Source organism: Doryrhamphus excisus, chromosome 9 (genome assembly GCF_030265055.1).
Source record: "Doryrhamphus excisus isolate RoL2022-K1 chromosome 9, RoL_Dexc_1.0, whole genome shotgun sequence".
Lineage (NCBI taxonomy): Eukaryota > Metazoa > Chordata > Actinopteri > Syngnathiformes > Syngnathidae > Doryrhamphus > Doryrhamphus excisus.
This window is the reverse complement of record NC_080474.1, coordinates 3,243,315-3,260,101: the sequence shown is the minus strand read 5'-3', so window position 1 is coordinate 3,260,101 and position 16,787 is coordinate 3,243,315. Positions and strand designations below refer to the sequence as shown.

Below are 16,787 nucleotides of genomic sequence, written 5' to 3'. Positions count from 1 at the left end.
ACTGCTTTACGGCACTTTCCTGCCTCACGTTTCGGAGATGTTCGACATTTAACTCCACGGAACTTTGGGGTCATTATTATTTAGAGACATATGTAATGATGTGGCAATCTTTTAACTTCAAATATGTTTTTTTAACTTAATTATTTACCGCAGTCAAGTTGCTCGGAAGCTAAAAAGGAAACTTGGCGCTCCACTGGACGTCATTTAGTGACGTCACGTACACAGGAAATGGCACACGGGACGCCGCATGCTAGGTGGGTTTGACTTTCAAATGATGAATTCATTGTATGCTTTCCGGCATGGTTTGATATTAACCATGTGAGTATATACAGTTTGCTAATTTCTTGCTAAAAGTTAAGACATCAGGTTAAGTTTGAGGTTGTTTGATATCGTAAGTCATTGTTTTTACTACCACGTGACACCTCGTTACCAAATAAGTGTGTGTTGGTCTACTGTTCCCTCGTTCGCTGACAAATATACAGTATAATTTATGTTTTATGTATCAATTAATTGATATATTCGTATACATGTGTTTCTTCATCCAGGAACATCATCTCTCCTCAGACAGTATTGTGTGGGTGTCAACCTACACATCACTGTGGCATGACAACCACAATGCCGTCAAGTCAAAGGTAATATTGAGCCGAAATGATGTTTCGGCTGCGCGGTGTGGGTTCCTGCTTTCAGAGACTCATTCACAAGGTCCCCATGAACCGAGACCGGGTTCTGGAGCAGTTACAGGTCTGCTCTGCTGAGGACCATGTGTTTGATGTGGTGGGGAAGAACAAGGCCAAGCTCACTGTGGACCATGTAAACAAAGCTGTGAACATGCTGTGGCGCTTCCAGAAAGACAAACCAGAGTTGCTGAGAACGGTTGATTTTATCAAGACTCACCCGCAGTTCCTGACGCTTCGGGTTCTGGCAGAGAACAAAATAGCACTCATGGATGATTTTATGTTGGTAGACTTGCTGTATAGTTTCCTCAGGTATGTGAATTGTAGTTTCGGAGTGAAGGTAAGATGGCAAAGACAAGAGGAAGCATCTTCACATTGTCTTTTACTGTTTTTCAGGCTCAATGTGGACCATCATGACTCTCTGGTTCAGCAGTTAGTTTCTGAGGCTTGGCTCAGATTAGACAAGTGCGACTTCACACTCTTTTTGTTCATTTGAGCTCCACATTAATCTCTATATTAATCTTGTAACATTTATGCGCATTTGCAGACTTCCACTGACATCCTTATCCAAGTTTGCGATCTGTCTCAACGATCTGCGCCTTCACCACAGTCCTCTGATGGGACAAATCGCCAATATTGTGGATCGGAAGTTGTCATCCATTGATGATGCCAGGTTGGTAAAAGAACAGAAGCTATTACACCAACGCAATCTTCGGACGAGAGGCGGGGTACACCCTGGACTGGTGGCCAGCCAATCACAGGGCACATATAGACAAACAACCATTCACACTCACATTCATACCTATGGACAATTTGGAGTCGCCAATTAACCTAGCATGTTTTTGGAATGTGGGAGGAAACCGGAGTACCCGGAGAAAACCCACGCATGCACGGGGAGAACATGCAAACCTGTAACTAATTTATTTAATTACGTAATTAACACATTAGATAAACAGATTTTGAAACTTGTGTGCTAGCTTTTAGCTTCATTGGCATAGTCGGTTCATTTGGAGCTCATAATACGTACAAATATATGTAATAATTTATCTATTCATCAAATACATTAAAAACAGGCATATTTCATACATAGTTGTTAATGGTGATTAATCATGATTAATTTGTTAATCATTGAAACATTACAATATATTTGTTTTTTTCTCCAGATCTTCAGATCTGATCGAGAAGTTTCATTTTGAAGCACAGTAATCCCTCGTTCATGGCGCTTAACCGTTTTTGTGAATTTGGAAAAAAACAGTTATACCACCTTTACCACCATTTTTAACATTATTGGAGCTCTCCAGATATTACATAACACCCCTATGTTCACCTGTACACTCCCATTATCCAATATAATGGATATAATAAGAGACAATACGACTGGGGGGTGGACAGGAAGTGTCTTCAGGGGTTCAGAGTTGAGTTTATTCAAAGCTTCAATACAAGGCTGTTATTGCGGCCGTCAAGTGTGGTACTCGTGTGCCTCATCTAACGTTAGAATACTACATATTAGTGCTGGGCTATATGGACCAAAACTCATATCTCGAAATATTTATATTAGGTATGTCTATGTTTCAATATTTCATCGCTATTAATTTTTTCTATATTTAACACAGAATTAATCGCATTTAATCTGAAGCAGATATACGTTTTAAGTAGGGGAAATCGCTTTGTGGTTAATGATTGGACAACGATAACTACAACAAAATGTAGGGATATCAATTTGGGAAAATGGGCTATTATTTAAAGAGAGAATATATAGTCGGCAAGCATATTTTTGATTATTATTTTTTCTTTATTATAAGTATATTAGCTCTTAATCTCAACCACAATGATTCACCAACAGCAAAATATGAGGTAGTGAGATGTCTCACACTGACACAAATGTTTTTTTTATTGATTAGTGTCAGCTTAATGACATGTACAAATGAAAATACCCAAAACACATTTTATCCATAGCCATAAAATAGCCATAAAAAATTTAGTCAAAATGTATCTGTTATTGGTACCATATCAGTCTTGAGAAGCAGAAAGGTATAAATTTGGTGGAAAAGTGCATCTCCACTACATATCATCACTTCTTTGAATGCCATTTGTTTTTATTTTACTTAATTTCTTCATTTAGGTATTTTCAAGCTTGAAATCTAGGCAAAAAATGCTTAACTTCTGCTTAAATATGCAGAATTATGGACTTATTCATTTGTATTCAGCCATGAAACAACATGATTTAGTAATTAGTTTTTGAAAAAACTATTATTTGTGTATTCATCTTACCTTGTGGTATATATTTTTTCCCCTTCCAGGATCCTCACTACATTTCTAATTAGTGTGACATCCCTGGTGTCTCCTCGTCTTCGAGACGCCCTCATTCGCAGGGCAGACCACCTCTTGGACAAAATGGATCCATCCAGCGTCAACAACGCTCGTAGAGTGGTGCAGTTCCTGCGTAACGTTAAATGCATCCACAGGCCCATGCTGGAGAAGTGCAACCAGATCCTTCTGTGCAACGTTCCCAGAATGGATGCGGAGAACATCTGCATGCTAATAGGCCTGTATCAGTCCCTGCAGTTTCACAACTTTGACTTCAAGCTGGCTGTTAAACAACGTCTGACGGAATTGATTGACTCCAGCATCGACACGCACTCTTTTACCAAACTCTTTGTCAGTCTGGCGCCAATGGCTAGTCCGGAGATGAGAGATGGGTTAGCATCACGACACATGGTTGAAATTCTAAATTCACGTCAGTCACGTTTGATTCCTCCTCAGGTTGGAGAGCACAGCCCACATGCTAGCTGAAGAGTTTGACGCTCAGCAGGTGATGGCTATCGCTGAAACGCTGGAAGAGATTGGGAGCAGGAACCTGAGTTTGATGAACAAGTGAGTTCATATCGTGTTGCCGCTAGATAAATCCACTTTCTTAGTTAGTGCTGTGTGTGTAGTTATTTTTGTGTAGCTGTATGGGCGGCCAGAAACCAATGAGACTGACCTACTTTGGTGTTCACAGCGTCAGCATTGCTTGCTACTTGTTGACGTCCAACATCACAGAGCACTTCTATTGACACGCGCCAATTTTTCAGCACTGAACATCGCGTTTTATAACATCTAAATTATTAATTTTACAATTTAAACTTCTAAATCAGGGGTCTCAAACTCAATTTACTTGGGCGTCACTGGAGCTAGGGTCTGGGCGAGACTGGGCCGCATCAGGTTTTCCCCCCAAAAAACTAAAAAACGCATTTATTAAAAACAGAAAAATTAATAAACTTTGCTTTGGTTTCGATTTTCTACAAGAAAACCTCTGATAAAATATTCCACTGTTCTCAAATATCTTACTTTTTATTTTTCTACACAAAATAAGATGAAAAATAAATAAACAAATCAAGAATAAAGAAAACCAATCAGTAATAAATAAATATAATAATAAGTAATAAAAACTTAAGAAACCACATATAGTTGGTGGGTAGACAAATTATTTTTTTCAGATTTAAAATGAACAAAGCATTATTAGAGCCCTGTAGACATGACAAAACACGACTATAGTCACATTTATACTCTTTTTATTTACAACATATTGCGCAACTGCAGGGTCTTGAGACACATGCTAACTCGCAAACTAGAGAGCTAGCGACCTAAACGGTAGCCTTCGAGTTATTTCCTTGAAACTTAAATAGCCAAAAACTTACCACTTCCACACGGATAGGGAGGATAACTATTAACAGTTATTTAACCTTTAACATGAACATTAATCAAACGTAATAATTTTTTCTGGGTACATGATACCATACAGCATCCATATCAAACTTGCGCGGGCCGCACTAACATTAAACTTTCATATCAAGGCGGGGGCCTCAAACTAGTGTCCTGCGGGCCACATTTGGCCCGCGGGCCGCGTGTTTGAGACCCCTGTTCTAAATTGTTTAAATTATTTTTCACTTGTTGTGTGGTACCATACAGGAGGTTAAGACTGATTTGTAAAGTGTCTTAAAAAAAAAGAATGGTTGCTGTTGTACCTGCAAACATGATCATAATCCATATTTCTACTAATCACACTTCTTGTCCAGGTGCCTCTTACTTTTCCAGATGCTTGAGTATACGTGTTCTTTTCCAGGATTGCATCAGGAATCCAAAGGAACCTCGACATTTACAACCCGGTGGAGGTCACCAGAGTCACACGTGCCCTTTTCATGTTGCATTACCAGAATCCAGAACTCTTCACCAAACTAAGAAACCTGTTAGTCGGGTAAGATAAAGTCGGGTGTTTATCCGTCATCCGATTATAAAAGTGATGATTTCATTCAATTTGACTTTGCAGCTTTTTAGAGCGCAGCTTCTTCCCCAGCGAGGTGACCATGCTGACCCGTGTTCTCTCCATGTTCCCTTCCCCGCACCTGGAGGAGGCCGTGATCTCACGGCTCAACGCGGTGGTGTCCCAATGTACTTTCAATGACCTCAACGCCATTTCCTTTGCTCTGGGGAAGTGGGTACGCAACGACCCCTCGTACCGCCACAGCACTCCCAGCAGGTACGTGCGTCTGCTGCAGACCCTCAGCCGCTGCGGCCGCATCAGGCTCCAGACCACCGAGCGACTGGACGTGCTGCTGGAGGAGCTCAGGTACGTTTCGGGGGAGTGGTTTGAGGAGATGCTGCTAGAAGAGACCATGGCCACTCTGCAGAGAATGATGGACCAAATCAATTGGACAAACGTGCCGGAGTTGGCCCTCTTCGTAGCAAGAACACATCAGGTGTGCCCTCCCTTGATGGAGCGAATCGCCAGCGTGGCCGTTCAAGATATTCAGAAGGTGATTGCAAAGACGCTTTTTCAAAATGCATTTACATTTGTATTTTTCATTTTAGAGGTGCTAAACCCAAACATGTATGAGGACCCACATTCATACCTATGGACAATTTGGAGTCGCTAATTTACCTAGCATGTTTTTGGAATGTGGGAGGAAACCGGAGTACCCGGAGAAAACCCACGCATGCACGGGGAGAACATGCAAACTCCACACAGAGATGGCTGAGGGTGGAATTGAACTCGGGTCTCCTAGCTGTGAGGCCTGCGCGCTAACCACCGTGCAGCCACTATTTATATTATTCTTTGAAAAATATATATTTTTCTTGTTAGATTACACTGTAGATTTTTGCTGTTTTGGGTTTTTTAGTTTTCTTGTTAAATTAAATTTTTAGAATGTGCTGCTAAAAACCAAACCAAAAAACTACCTGCTGGCTGGAGATGGCCCCGAGCCACACTTTGGACACCACTGTTGTGAAGTAATCAGTCATGGTTTTGCTCAGGTTGTTTTTTTTTGTATTGTTTTATTTGAAGGACTTAAAATGTTCTCATGTAGCATGGTACAAATACTACTCAAAGAACCTGATTGTTTTATTTCTTACAACATTCATGACGCATATTGGGAATCAAACAACTGGATGATGCCCTTTTGTGGTGGTCTACCAGTGAGTCTGTGTGCCAGTGTAGAAGGATGGTGGCACCACCCGCTGTTAAAATATGTGTGGTGATTCTAGACTTGATATGATTCTGGTTGGGTTCGGGACTGACATCTATGGTTTTTGTTTTGTTTTTTAGATTCACCCCTCAGCAATGTATTCCATCCTGCTTCCCTTTTCCTTCTTCAACTACGATCCCGAAGGAGCAGACCAGTTGTACGACGTTTGCATACAGCGCTTCACTCCTCATATCGGTAAGGGAGTATGCTTCTTTTCTAGCGTAAATTTATGCTTTTTTCCACTTTTCTGACATATAAATGTAGTTCAACGATGCCAAAGTTTCCGATAATGAGGTTTGCACATTTGGAAGTGAGTGCCGAAAGACGTTTGGGATGGCTTTGAACGCTTTTTTTTGTTAATACTGGTTCTCTGTGACATCACAGAATGCTGGGCTTCCTTATATCAGGGGTCTCAAACTCAATTTACTTGGGGGCCACTGGAGCTACAGCCGCATCAGGTTTTCCAAAAAAAAACAAAAAAAAAACATATTTATTAAAAACAGAAAAATGAATAAACTTTGCATTGGTTCCGATTTTCTACAAGAAAAGCTCTGATAAAACATTCCACTGCTCTCAAATATCTTACTTTTTATTTTTCTACACAAAATAAGATGAAAAATAAATAAACAAATCAAGAATAAAGAAAATCAATCAATCAGTAATAAATAAATATAATAATAATAATAATAATAATAATAATAATAAAAAATTAAGAAACCACATCTAGTTGGTGGGTAGACAAATTATTTTTTTCAGATTAAAATGAACAAAGCATTATTAGAGCCCTGTAGACATGACAAAACACGACTATAGTCACATTTATACTCTTTTTATTTACAACATATTGCGCAACTGCAGGGTCTTGAGACACATGCTAACTCGCAAACTAGAGAGCTAGCGACCTAAACGGTAGCCTTCGAGTTATTTCCTTTAAATTTAAATAGCCAAAAACTTACCACTTCCACACGGATAGGGAGGATAACTATTAACAGTTATTTAACCTTTAACATGAACATTAATCAAACGTAATAATTTTTTCTGGGTACATGATACCATACAGCATCCATATCAAACTTAAACATTAAACTTTCATATCAAGGCGGGGGCCTCAAACTAGTGTCCTGTGGGCCACATTTGGCCCGCGGGCCGCGTGTTTGAGACCCCTGCTTATATAGTGCGCTGAAGGACTAATACACTCTGTAACCTCTATTCTAAATTAAAACCGACCGTTTCGTGGGAAGCCTGAAATCCAAATAATTAGTGCAGATACTGGAAGATCTAGACAGCTTTGTGTGATTTATTATGTGTAGCTTCTCTACAGGAGTCCACAACTCTATAATGCATTTAAATACTCTCTGTGTGCATGTGTACTTTGCGTGTGTATATATGTATGTATGCAGGCTCCTTTGACCCTCATCTACTGGTTCTTCTGGCCTACTCTTTGGCGGTGGCGGACTATTTTCCTGAGGAACTCATTCGAGAAATCTTCAACATAGATTTTCTGGGCAAGCTGGACACCGAGTTGGAAAGTACATGCAATGATTCAAAAGCAGTACTCCATAGAGGTACTTGTTGAATACTCCTGATGTATTTTTTTTTTACTTTTTACAGTGTTGCCCAACACCCTTAACATGCGGACCCGACTGCGACTCATGGAGCTCAACCGTGCCGTGTGTCTAGAGTGTCCCGAATTTCAGGTGCCGTGGTTTCATGACCGCTACTGCCAGCTCATGCTGGACAGAGGTACGCAGGGTGCATCTCATGCACGCGGCGGCGATTTGATAGCGAGCAAATACTGTATGGTGTGTTTCCAGGGAAGGGTTCCGTCAGTCCCGTACAGCAGCAAATCCATAAAATCTTGGCTGAAGTCCTTGGTGGCATGAACTTTGTTAAAGCGGCAGAGGTCACGCCTTATTTTTACACTTTAGGTAAGTCACGTGGTCACTAACAATGCTCTATTTATTTTTACCAACCATTTGTTCCACGGTCATAAAATCTTAACAGAACCTTGTTCACCAAGATGTTTGGAATAATAATAATAATAGTAACTTTAAATAGCTTTATTATTTATATAAACTAATTGTATGTAAGGCGGGGGTGACCAAAATACAGCACATTCTAAAATATAACAAGATAAAATCAACTGAATTTTTCAAAGAAAATGTCAAAATATTAGGACAAAAAAGGTGTAATCTTACAAGAAAAAGTACTAATTTTCCAAGAATTATGTCATTTTATGAGGTAAAACTACATCACGTTAGTAAGATACGCATATGTCTATATATTTGTCAAAAATCACTAATGGCAGTAACTCATTCATTCATTTTCTGCGGGGGTGCTGGAGCCTATCCCAGCTGTCTTCGGGCGAGCTGGTGGCTCCATTGGTGGCAACCATTCACACTCACATTCATACCTATGGACAATTTGGAGTCGCCAATTAACCTAGCATGTTTTTGGAATGTGGGAGGAAACCGGAGTACCCGGAGAAAACCCACACATGCACGGGGAGAACATGCAAACCTGTAACTAATTTATTTAATTACGTAATTAACACATTAGATAAATAGATTTTGAAACTTGTGTGCTAGCTTTTAGCTTCATTGGCATAGTCGGTTCATTTGGAGCTCGTAATACGTACAAATATATGTAATAATTTATCTATTCATCAAATACATTAAAAACAGGCATATTTCAGACATAGTTGTTAATGGTGATTAATCATGATTAATTTGTTAATCATTGAACCATTACAATATATTTGTTTTTTTCTCCAGATTATGAATGTATTCTGGATAAGCACCTCCAGCCATTGCCGTACAGCAAGCCGGGGATTCTGCAGATCTCGGATAGGGAAAAGATTCACTGGGGTCCAAGTTCACTGGACACCATCAGGAAGGAGCTTCCACCGGGGGCACAGCGGTAGGAACCAACAAAAGGACCTTTTGGCTGTGCTTTTTCTCTAATGGAGCCCCAACTAGAAGCATGTTTCTGTTCGCTATCACTCAGTGTTTCTATTGATTTCCTGGACTCCAAGTCCTTCGGAAAAAATTCTCATCACATGAAAGGCGAGGCGCAGATAAGGAAACGACACCTGGAGATTCTGGGATATCGTGTTGTTCAGGTATGTTTCTATACAGGCCTGCATTTTGTGGTCGATAGTTCTGCTATTAATTATCCAACAATATTCAATCATTTTGGGTGACACGGCGGTCGAGTGGTTAGCGCGTAGACCTCACAGCTAGGCGACCAGGGTTCAATTCCACCCTCGGCCATCTCTGTGTGGAGTTTGCATGTTCTCCCCGTGATTGTATCTTTTTCTTGTCTTTCCAGATCCCTCACTTTGAATGGAACTCCATGGAGCTCTCGACCCAGCAGGCTTGGATGGAATACCTCAAGAAGAAAATATTTCTCTCACCCTGAAGGCCTTATTTTTTTATTTATAGACAAAATAATAAAGGCCGCACATGTCGAATTTCACTGCAGTAAAGTGTGCTGTACACGTGGTCTTCCCTTTGCGTCTCATGCTAATGTATGGATTAATTCAAATTTTAATTTTAGTCCATGAACACAACACTTGCTAACAAGTGGTTAGCATTTAAGAAACATTTAAGTGGGACAAACAAGCCAAAAATAATCCAAAAGGTCAAACACTTTTCCACACAACGGTACATGGTAAAACTTTATTAGGTGCTGCATTCAATGTCCGGAAAAACAGAATGCATCCAGTAGTAATATACAATCTCTACAAACAATATGCACCGTGCGTATAATCAGGATTAAATACCTGACAAAATATTTTGGAAAACAAAAAGTATTTTCATCAACATACTTATTTGTGAACATTTCATCAATATGTCAATCATATCAACACAATAATATGATTCCTGTTTTACTGCATATGATTGTTTGAGCAAAATCAAATCAACAGTGAAAAAAGTAACTATAAAATAAAAATACTATGGTAGTAATGGGACAGGAAGTGACCATCAGTTACAGCATTTAGTGATGATAGCATACAGTCGACTAAAACACCATCAACTACTGCAGACACCATGTCTTTCTTTTGCACATGAATAAAAAGATGTATTTATTGACCAAGGATACGTGCTAGCAATATGACAACACGGTAACGGCATGGAAGTCAGGCATGTCCAACTAACATGTCCAACAGTACATCAACAGTGTCTCTGCATGTGTCTTTTCAAAGAGGAATTCCAAGAAAATGTTTCACCACAATTTGAGCAACTAAACGGTTTTTCTCCTGTGTGCATTCTCATGTGCGACTTCATGTTTGTCTTTCGATTGAAGTGTTTGCCACAGTATGAGCAACTGAACGGTTTTTCTCCTGTGTGTGTCCTCATGTGCGCTTGCATGTGTGTCTTTCGAGTGAAGTGTTGACCGCAGTCCGGGCAATGAAAAGGTCTTTCCCCAGTGTGTATTCTCTTGTGCGATTGCATGGTTGTCCTGTGAATGAAACGTTTACCGCAGTCGAGGCAATGAAAAGGTTTTTCTCCTGTGTGCGTTATCATGTGTGACTGCATGTGTATCTTTTGAGTGAAGCGTTTACCACAGTCTGAGCAACGAAAAGGTTTTTCTCCAGTGTGCGTTCTCATGTGTTGAGTCAAATTACCCTTACAAGAAAATCTTTTCTCACAAACTGAGCACTTAAATGGTTTACTCGTCGTCTTTTCAGAGCTTTCAGAGTGTTTGATGCCGGTGTGAGTCGTCTTATCGCAGTCTGTGCCACTGCTCGGCGATTCTTGGTTGTCGTCCCTCTCGGCCTCCTCTGGCCCTAGAAGATGCTCTCCCTCCCGAGTGATGGACAGTTCTTCCTCTTCTTCTTTAACATAGAGAGGCTGGGCCTCTCCCTCTTTAAGGTGGACGGGATGTGGCTCCTCTTCTTCTGCTTTAACATAGGGAGATTGTGGCTCTTCCTCTTCCTCTTTAAAAGGCTTTAGTGTTGTTTGCTCCAAAGTGGAGCTCCCACCATGTGGCTGAGGGGGACAGTCTTCATGACGACCAATCAACTGCTGGATGTCTGCAGGACACAAACAGGAATCACAATATTGTACTCTGTGGGGAAGCTTCAATTGCCATAATGTGTATGCGTTAATTACGCAAGAAAAGGTAACAGAATTCATTCAATGAATAATTTTTGTCAGTCCTAATTTCTTTATATCCTGTATTTCTGTGCTATAACCTCCCTTTTGCGCTCTAGCTATCTCGATAAACCTCAAGTTGAGACAAAGTTTCTTCAACAGTGGTGTGGACCTTCCCCGGACCCCAAGACCGCAGCCACGACTCATCCAAGAGGTCACAAAAGACCCCACAACAACATCCAAACAGTGCAGGCCTCATTCAGTTAAGGTCACGACTCTACCATAAGAGAGACGCTGGGCAAAAACGGCCTGCATGGCAGAGTTCCAAGACCTTCCAGGTCCTGAAGCAGCAAAACGGCCCCAGACCATCACACTACCACCACCGTATTTTACTGTTGGTATGATGTTCTTTTACTGAAATGCAACGTTACTTTTACGACAGATGTAATGGGACAGAGCTATATATATAGACAAACAACCATTCACACTCACATTCATACCTATGGACAATTTGGAGTTGCTAATTAACCTAGCATGTTTTTGGAATGTGGGAGGAAACCGGAGTACCCGGAGAAAACCCACTCATGCACGGGGAGAACATGCAAACTCCACACAGAGATGGCCGAGGGTGGAGTCGAACCCTGGTCTCTCCTAGCTGTGAGGTCTGCACGCTAACCACTCAACCGCCGTGCCACCCTAATACAATACAATACAGTGAAAATATACACACAGTCAAATGTGTCTCGAAATTCAGACATTAATAATGGATTTTTGAAGGGAGCTCACAATAAATGTGTCCATTTTAAAAGATGTACCTTTACAAGGGCCTCTTGGCAGATACCGAGTGGTGGTCCTTGAGGGTTGCCTCATTTCAGCCGCGGCATCCCTGTGTGTATCTTCAAGCTGGATGGATGGATGGAGTACACAGACGAAACATCATTCACTGGCATTGTGTTGTGCCGAGTAGTAATACATTGTGTATACAGTGTGCATGTATACATTTGTTTTTCAACACTTACACAATGAGCACTGTTGTTTTTGCTGATGTTGTTTTGCTGTCAGTGATTGACACATGTACAGACTCGACGTTCTCTGTGTGTGCACGGCTTTTCCGAGTACCGGTTTCCTCCCAAATTCCAAAAACATGCTAGGTTAATTGGCGACTCCTAATTGTCCATATATAAATGTGAGAGAGGTGGGGTACACCCTGGACTGGTGGCCAGCCAATCACAGGGCACATATAGACAAACAACCATTCACACTCACATTCAGCTGGGATAGGCTCCAGCAACCCTTGTGAGGAAAAGCGGTAGAAAATGAATGAATTAATGTGAGTGTGAATGGTTGTTTGTCTATATGTGCCCTGTGATTGGCTGGCCACCAGTCTAGGGTGGACCCCGCCTCTCGCCCAAAGACAGCTGGGATAGGCTCGCATACACACAACAGTCAAGCGTGTGTTTATTGGCTATGAAATTCACATACATTTGAATTTATCACTCAAATATGGATTAATAAATCTTAATTTGTTTAGTTTCATTAACATTGACCACGTAGTTTCTGTCATATTTACTGTCATTTTTCTGTCGTCATTCCAACATTGATAGACTACAGCTAGCATAAAAATGCTGATTCACTTTATGTATTGTGGTATGAGTCGGTACTTTGTCTTCACTCACACCCCGTCTACATGGTGGGAAGAGAGCCGACGGTTGAAGAACCCTCCGGTAATACACACCCAGTCCCAAATTTTCTTTTGAACCCAGGAATATTAAAACAATCGTCGTCGTGTGTAAGTGTGTTGAGCACAACACTGACGAATTCGACGGGTGTCCATTTTGTTGCACTTGCCTGGTCCATTTATTGCGGCGAATGGGGTCTTTCGGAAACCTGAATAAGCTTATTCCTTCTTCTCGAGTGTTTGAGCAAAGAGGCTGCCACACAGCAATAAGACATGGTATCAAAACTGCGTGGAATAACAACAGAAATTCAAAGAGCTAGCATCACAGAACACAAACATAGCGGGGTCGTCCTGTGTGCGTGACGTCACTTCAGCATTCTGCTACACAATACCAGGAGATGTCTTCTTCTTCTTCTTCTTCTTCTTCTTCCACGGTTTTATGGCGGTTGGCATCCATTACTTTGGTGCATTAACGCCCCCCTTCAGTTTAGCTGCGGTCACAGTCTCACTACTTCCACACTCCCTCCCCCTACACCCTCACTAATGGTCTCAACCCTGACGTTCAGTAGTCCTTTTAGTGTTATTCCCGCCACCATTTCATTGCCTCGACTGCGGTAAACGTTTCATTCACAGGACAACCATGCAATCGCACAAGAGAATACACACAGGAGAAAGACCTTTTCATTGCCCAGACTGTGGTCAACACTTCACTCGAAAGACACACATGCAAGCGCACATGAGGACACACACAGGAGAAAAACCGTTTAGTTGCTCAAATTGTGGCGACACATTTTCTTGGAATTCCTCTTTGAAAAGACACATGCAGAGACACTGTTGATGTACTGTTGGACATGTTAGTTGGACATGCCTGACTTCCACGCCGTCACCGTGTTGTCATATTGCTAGCACATGTCCTTGGTCAATAAATACATCTTTTTATTCATGTGCAAAAGAAAGACATGGTGTCTGCAGTAGTTAACTCTATGCTATCACCACTAAATGAAAGGTACCAGAAAGGTATACAAAACTGCGGTGAGACCAGCCATGTTGTTTGGTCAGTGACAGTGCCACTGAGGAAAAGACAGGAAGCAGAACTGGAGGTAGCAGAGATGAGGATGCTGAGGTTCTCATTGGGAGTGACCAGGATGGATAGGATCAGGAACGAGTACATCAGAGGGACATTACATGTTAGAGGCCTTGGAGATACAGTCAGAGAGGCCAGACTGAGATGGCTGGGACATGTCCAGAGGAGACATAGTGAATATATTGGTAAAAGGATGCTGCCAGGAAGGAGGCGTAGAGGAAGACCAAAGAGGAGGTTTATGGATGTAGTGAAGGAGGACATATGAGGGTAGTTGGTGTGACTCCGACTGTGGATCCCTTACTTCTTTTACCGCTCCATAGAAGTATAAAAGGGAATACTTTATTCCATTCCGGACGGCACATTTGTCTTTGTTGTGAGAGCCTGGGCTAACTCTTTTGGGGATGATGGAACATCTAAATGTGCTCCTGAGTCACTTTGGTCCTGGTATGTCTCTTTTGGCTTCCTGCTGCCACGCAAGGACTTCAACAGCAGAGGCTTCTGGGAAGGCGCAGATGGGACGCGGGTGTTCCGCATGGTTCGTTTGTTGACGTGTTCTATCGTGAGGCGACACCGCAGCACCTGAACAAAGACCTCCCTGAACTGCTTGGAAGACACGTTGTAGAGGAACGGGTTGAGGACTGAGCTGAGATAAAAGAAGGTGTCGGCCACCGGATGGAGGGTGACGTAGCTCCAAAAGTAGGCTGTAGTCCAGCGGGATTTGGGCACAGCGGCCATCATGAGACGACGGATCTGATTGGGAAACCAGCACACCATCAAGGACCCCACAATCAGGCCTGAGGAGTTACAAGTACAAGAAGGTTAGGGCCGTTGGATCTCTGAGGGTAGCTCCCGTTTGGAGATCAACTTGGAACCTTCTTTAGATGCAACATTCTCACACATGCAGTTTTGTTATCGTATGATATCAATTATTCATTCATTTCTTACAGTGGAAAAAGCCACACAGGACCTACCAAGAAATATGATGCTCTGCTTTCTGGCCATCTTGAACCTTGAATGTTCGTGCTTGGATGCTGTTTGGGTTCCGCTGACGCCACCGTGTAGACAACCCACAGGTCTCCGCAGAACCAGGATCATGGCGCGACACATGAAGGACACGGAGGCCAAAACCACGACGTACACGACAAAAGCCACAAAGATGCTGGTACGGTACATGACCCAGCGCTCCCTCAGGTTTGTGCAGAAGGTCAGGTTCTGAACGGGCGTATCCGCCCAAGAAGGAATGTGGCCTTGTGTTCCCGTAGCAACCAGCAACGGCAGCGCCACGAGCACGGACGCCAGCCAAACAAAGGCGATGAGAGCCGATGTGCGTGCCCAACCCAGGGCTTTGAAACCAAACGGGTGGCAGATGGCAACGTAGCGCTCGAAACTGAGAGTCGCCACATTCAAGATGGTGGCGTAGCTGCACGCCTCAAATATAAAGTTATAGATCTTACACGCGGCGTTGCCTGATGCTGACGTGAAGGGGAACCATATGGCGCTGTAGAGCTCCACCGGCATCCCGATGACGAGAACCAACAAGTCGGAGCACGCCAGGCTCACCATGTGCGCCGTCACCCTCTTCTGCAGGTACCCGTTTTGCTTCAGCACTCGCACTACTCTGATCGTTACAGAATTACCCAGGATTCCCGTCACCAGGATGAGACTGTACAAAACAGTCAAGACGATTTTGATCGAGTCGTTAGGTTCCAGCTGCGTCCAGTCCTTCTCATCCCCGACCTCCATGTCGTCTTTCATAGCGGCTGAGCGGTGAGCCTGGATTTTCCCCGTATTGATTTCCTCTCTTGGCTTATCAGCGGCTGGGCCAGGTCACTGCGATTACACCCAGGGCCCAAAGGTGGAAATTCCTCCATGATGAGAACACGCACTTCTTCTGACGTCTTGTCAAGTCTCACACGTCTTATATGCCAAGTTGTCCTCATGTGTCCTGGCCAAATCCGAGACAGACGTCCTTCTTCCTTCCACAGAGGCGGGCCAGTTAAACATTAAACATGGCGACTCGCAGTGCTAAAATAGTCAGATGCAATCTGTAGCAAAAACACCACACGCCAACAAAGGAACCTCATGTATCTACTGCACCATGCGACCATGCAAATAAATACTCAAACTAACACCCATGTAGTACCGTCCACATGGCATGCTGGGTATCCTGTGGTCCTCTTTCTCCCCAACATTTGGCCGTGTTTTGTCCTGACTGCAAAATGTGTCATCAGAGAAGTTAACTTGCCGCGGATGTATTCTGTCTTTGTTTTGTCGCACCGTGAGCAAACATGTAGTTCTGTTTGATGCCACCTATGCATATATACACAATGGGGCGCTGCTTAAAGTGATGCCCACAACCCTTTCACAGCATCAGATACACAGTGGCTTCTGGCAGGGTTGCCAGGTGTTGTTCGTTAATACTTAAACCTTTGCTCTTCTCCCCAAAGACTGTAGCGTTAAGAGCAGGGTTGGTCACTCCATGGAGGACAGTGAATGCAACGCAACATTTTTAGTTGCTACAATGCAACATTGATTTGAGTAATGGCATTGTTAATACGTTTGATAAACTGTCATGTAGATCATCACTGACTAGCCATGAATTCAGCTATTCACCCAGTGAAACTCGTTCAGAGATATACATACACTTTAAATCCTCTCCAATATTCTGTTTATGTACAATAACTCCACACAATTTTAGCACAAATGCCTGTCTTTGTTTCTGGGGTAGTTAGTATTTACTTATTAAGT

The 16,787-nt window shown here is 42.4% G+C and overlaps 2 protein-coding genes across 2 annotated transcripts; one reads left to right on the top strand and one right to left on the bottom strand.

Moving 5' to 3' along the window:
* Nucleotides 1-2: 2 nt before the first annotated feature.
* fastkd1 (FAST kinase domains 1) lies at nucleotides 3-9,681 on the top strand. The gene is made up of 15 exons (XM_058081865.1): nucleotides 3-254; nucleotides 546-986; nucleotides 1,071-1,139; nucleotides 1,222-1,347; nucleotides 2,975-3,373; nucleotides 3,438-3,548; nucleotides 4,780-4,911; nucleotides 4,984-5,470; nucleotides 6,259-6,373; nucleotides 7,579-7,707; nucleotides 7,790-7,921; nucleotides 7,993-8,106; nucleotides 8,953-9,097; nucleotides 9,185-9,299; nucleotides 9,509-9,681. The coding sequence occupies exons 2-15, from the start codon at nucleotides 649-651 to the stop codon at nucleotides 9,596-9,598; spliced, it is 2,502 nt and encodes an 833-aa protein (XP_057937848.1). The 5' UTR covers nucleotides 3-254; nucleotides 546-648; the 3' UTR covers nucleotides 9,599-9,681.
* A 163-nt stretch (nucleotides 9,682-9,844) lies between these two features.
* Nucleotides 9,845-16,425, bottom strand: gpr39 (G protein-coupled receptor 39). The gene is made up of 5 exons (XM_058081967.1): nucleotides 15,011-16,425; nucleotides 13,348-14,833; nucleotides 12,297-12,403; nucleotides 12,093-12,180; nucleotides 9,845-11,216 (listed from the first exon to the last, which is right to left on the bottom strand). Exons 1-2 carry the CDS (start codon nucleotides 15,792-15,794, stop codon nucleotides 14,379-14,381), a joined length of 1,239 nt encoding a protein of 412 aa, XP_057937950.1. The 5' UTR covers nucleotides 15,795-16,425; the 3' UTR covers nucleotides 9,845-11,216; nucleotides 12,093-12,180; nucleotides 12,297-12,403; nucleotides 13,348-14,378.
* Nucleotides 16,426-16,787: the final 362 nt, after the last annotated feature.

Bases quoted from the DNA above. Each gene is read 5' to 3' on its own strand.
- fastkd1 (XM_058081865.1), top strand. From the start codon at position 649: ATGATGTTTCGGCTGCGCGGTGTGGGTTCCTGCTTTCAGAGACTCATT. The intron at 3,549-4,779 runs GTGAGTTCATAT...GTTCTTTTCCAG, and splicing joins AACCTGAGTTTGATGAACAA to GATTGCATCAGGAATCCAAA. The intron at 9,098-9,184 runs GTAGGAACCAAC...GCTATCACTCAG, and splicing joins CTTCCACCGGGGGCACAGCG to TGTTTCTATTGATTTCCTGG.
- gpr39 (XM_058081967.1), bottom strand. From the start codon at position 15,794: ATGAAAGACGACATGGAGGTCGGGGATGAGAAGGACTGGACGCAGCTG. The intron at 14,834-15,010 runs GTAGGTCCTGTG...GTAACTCCTCAG, and splicing joins GCAGAGCATCATATTTCTTG to GCCTGATTGTGGGGTCCTTG.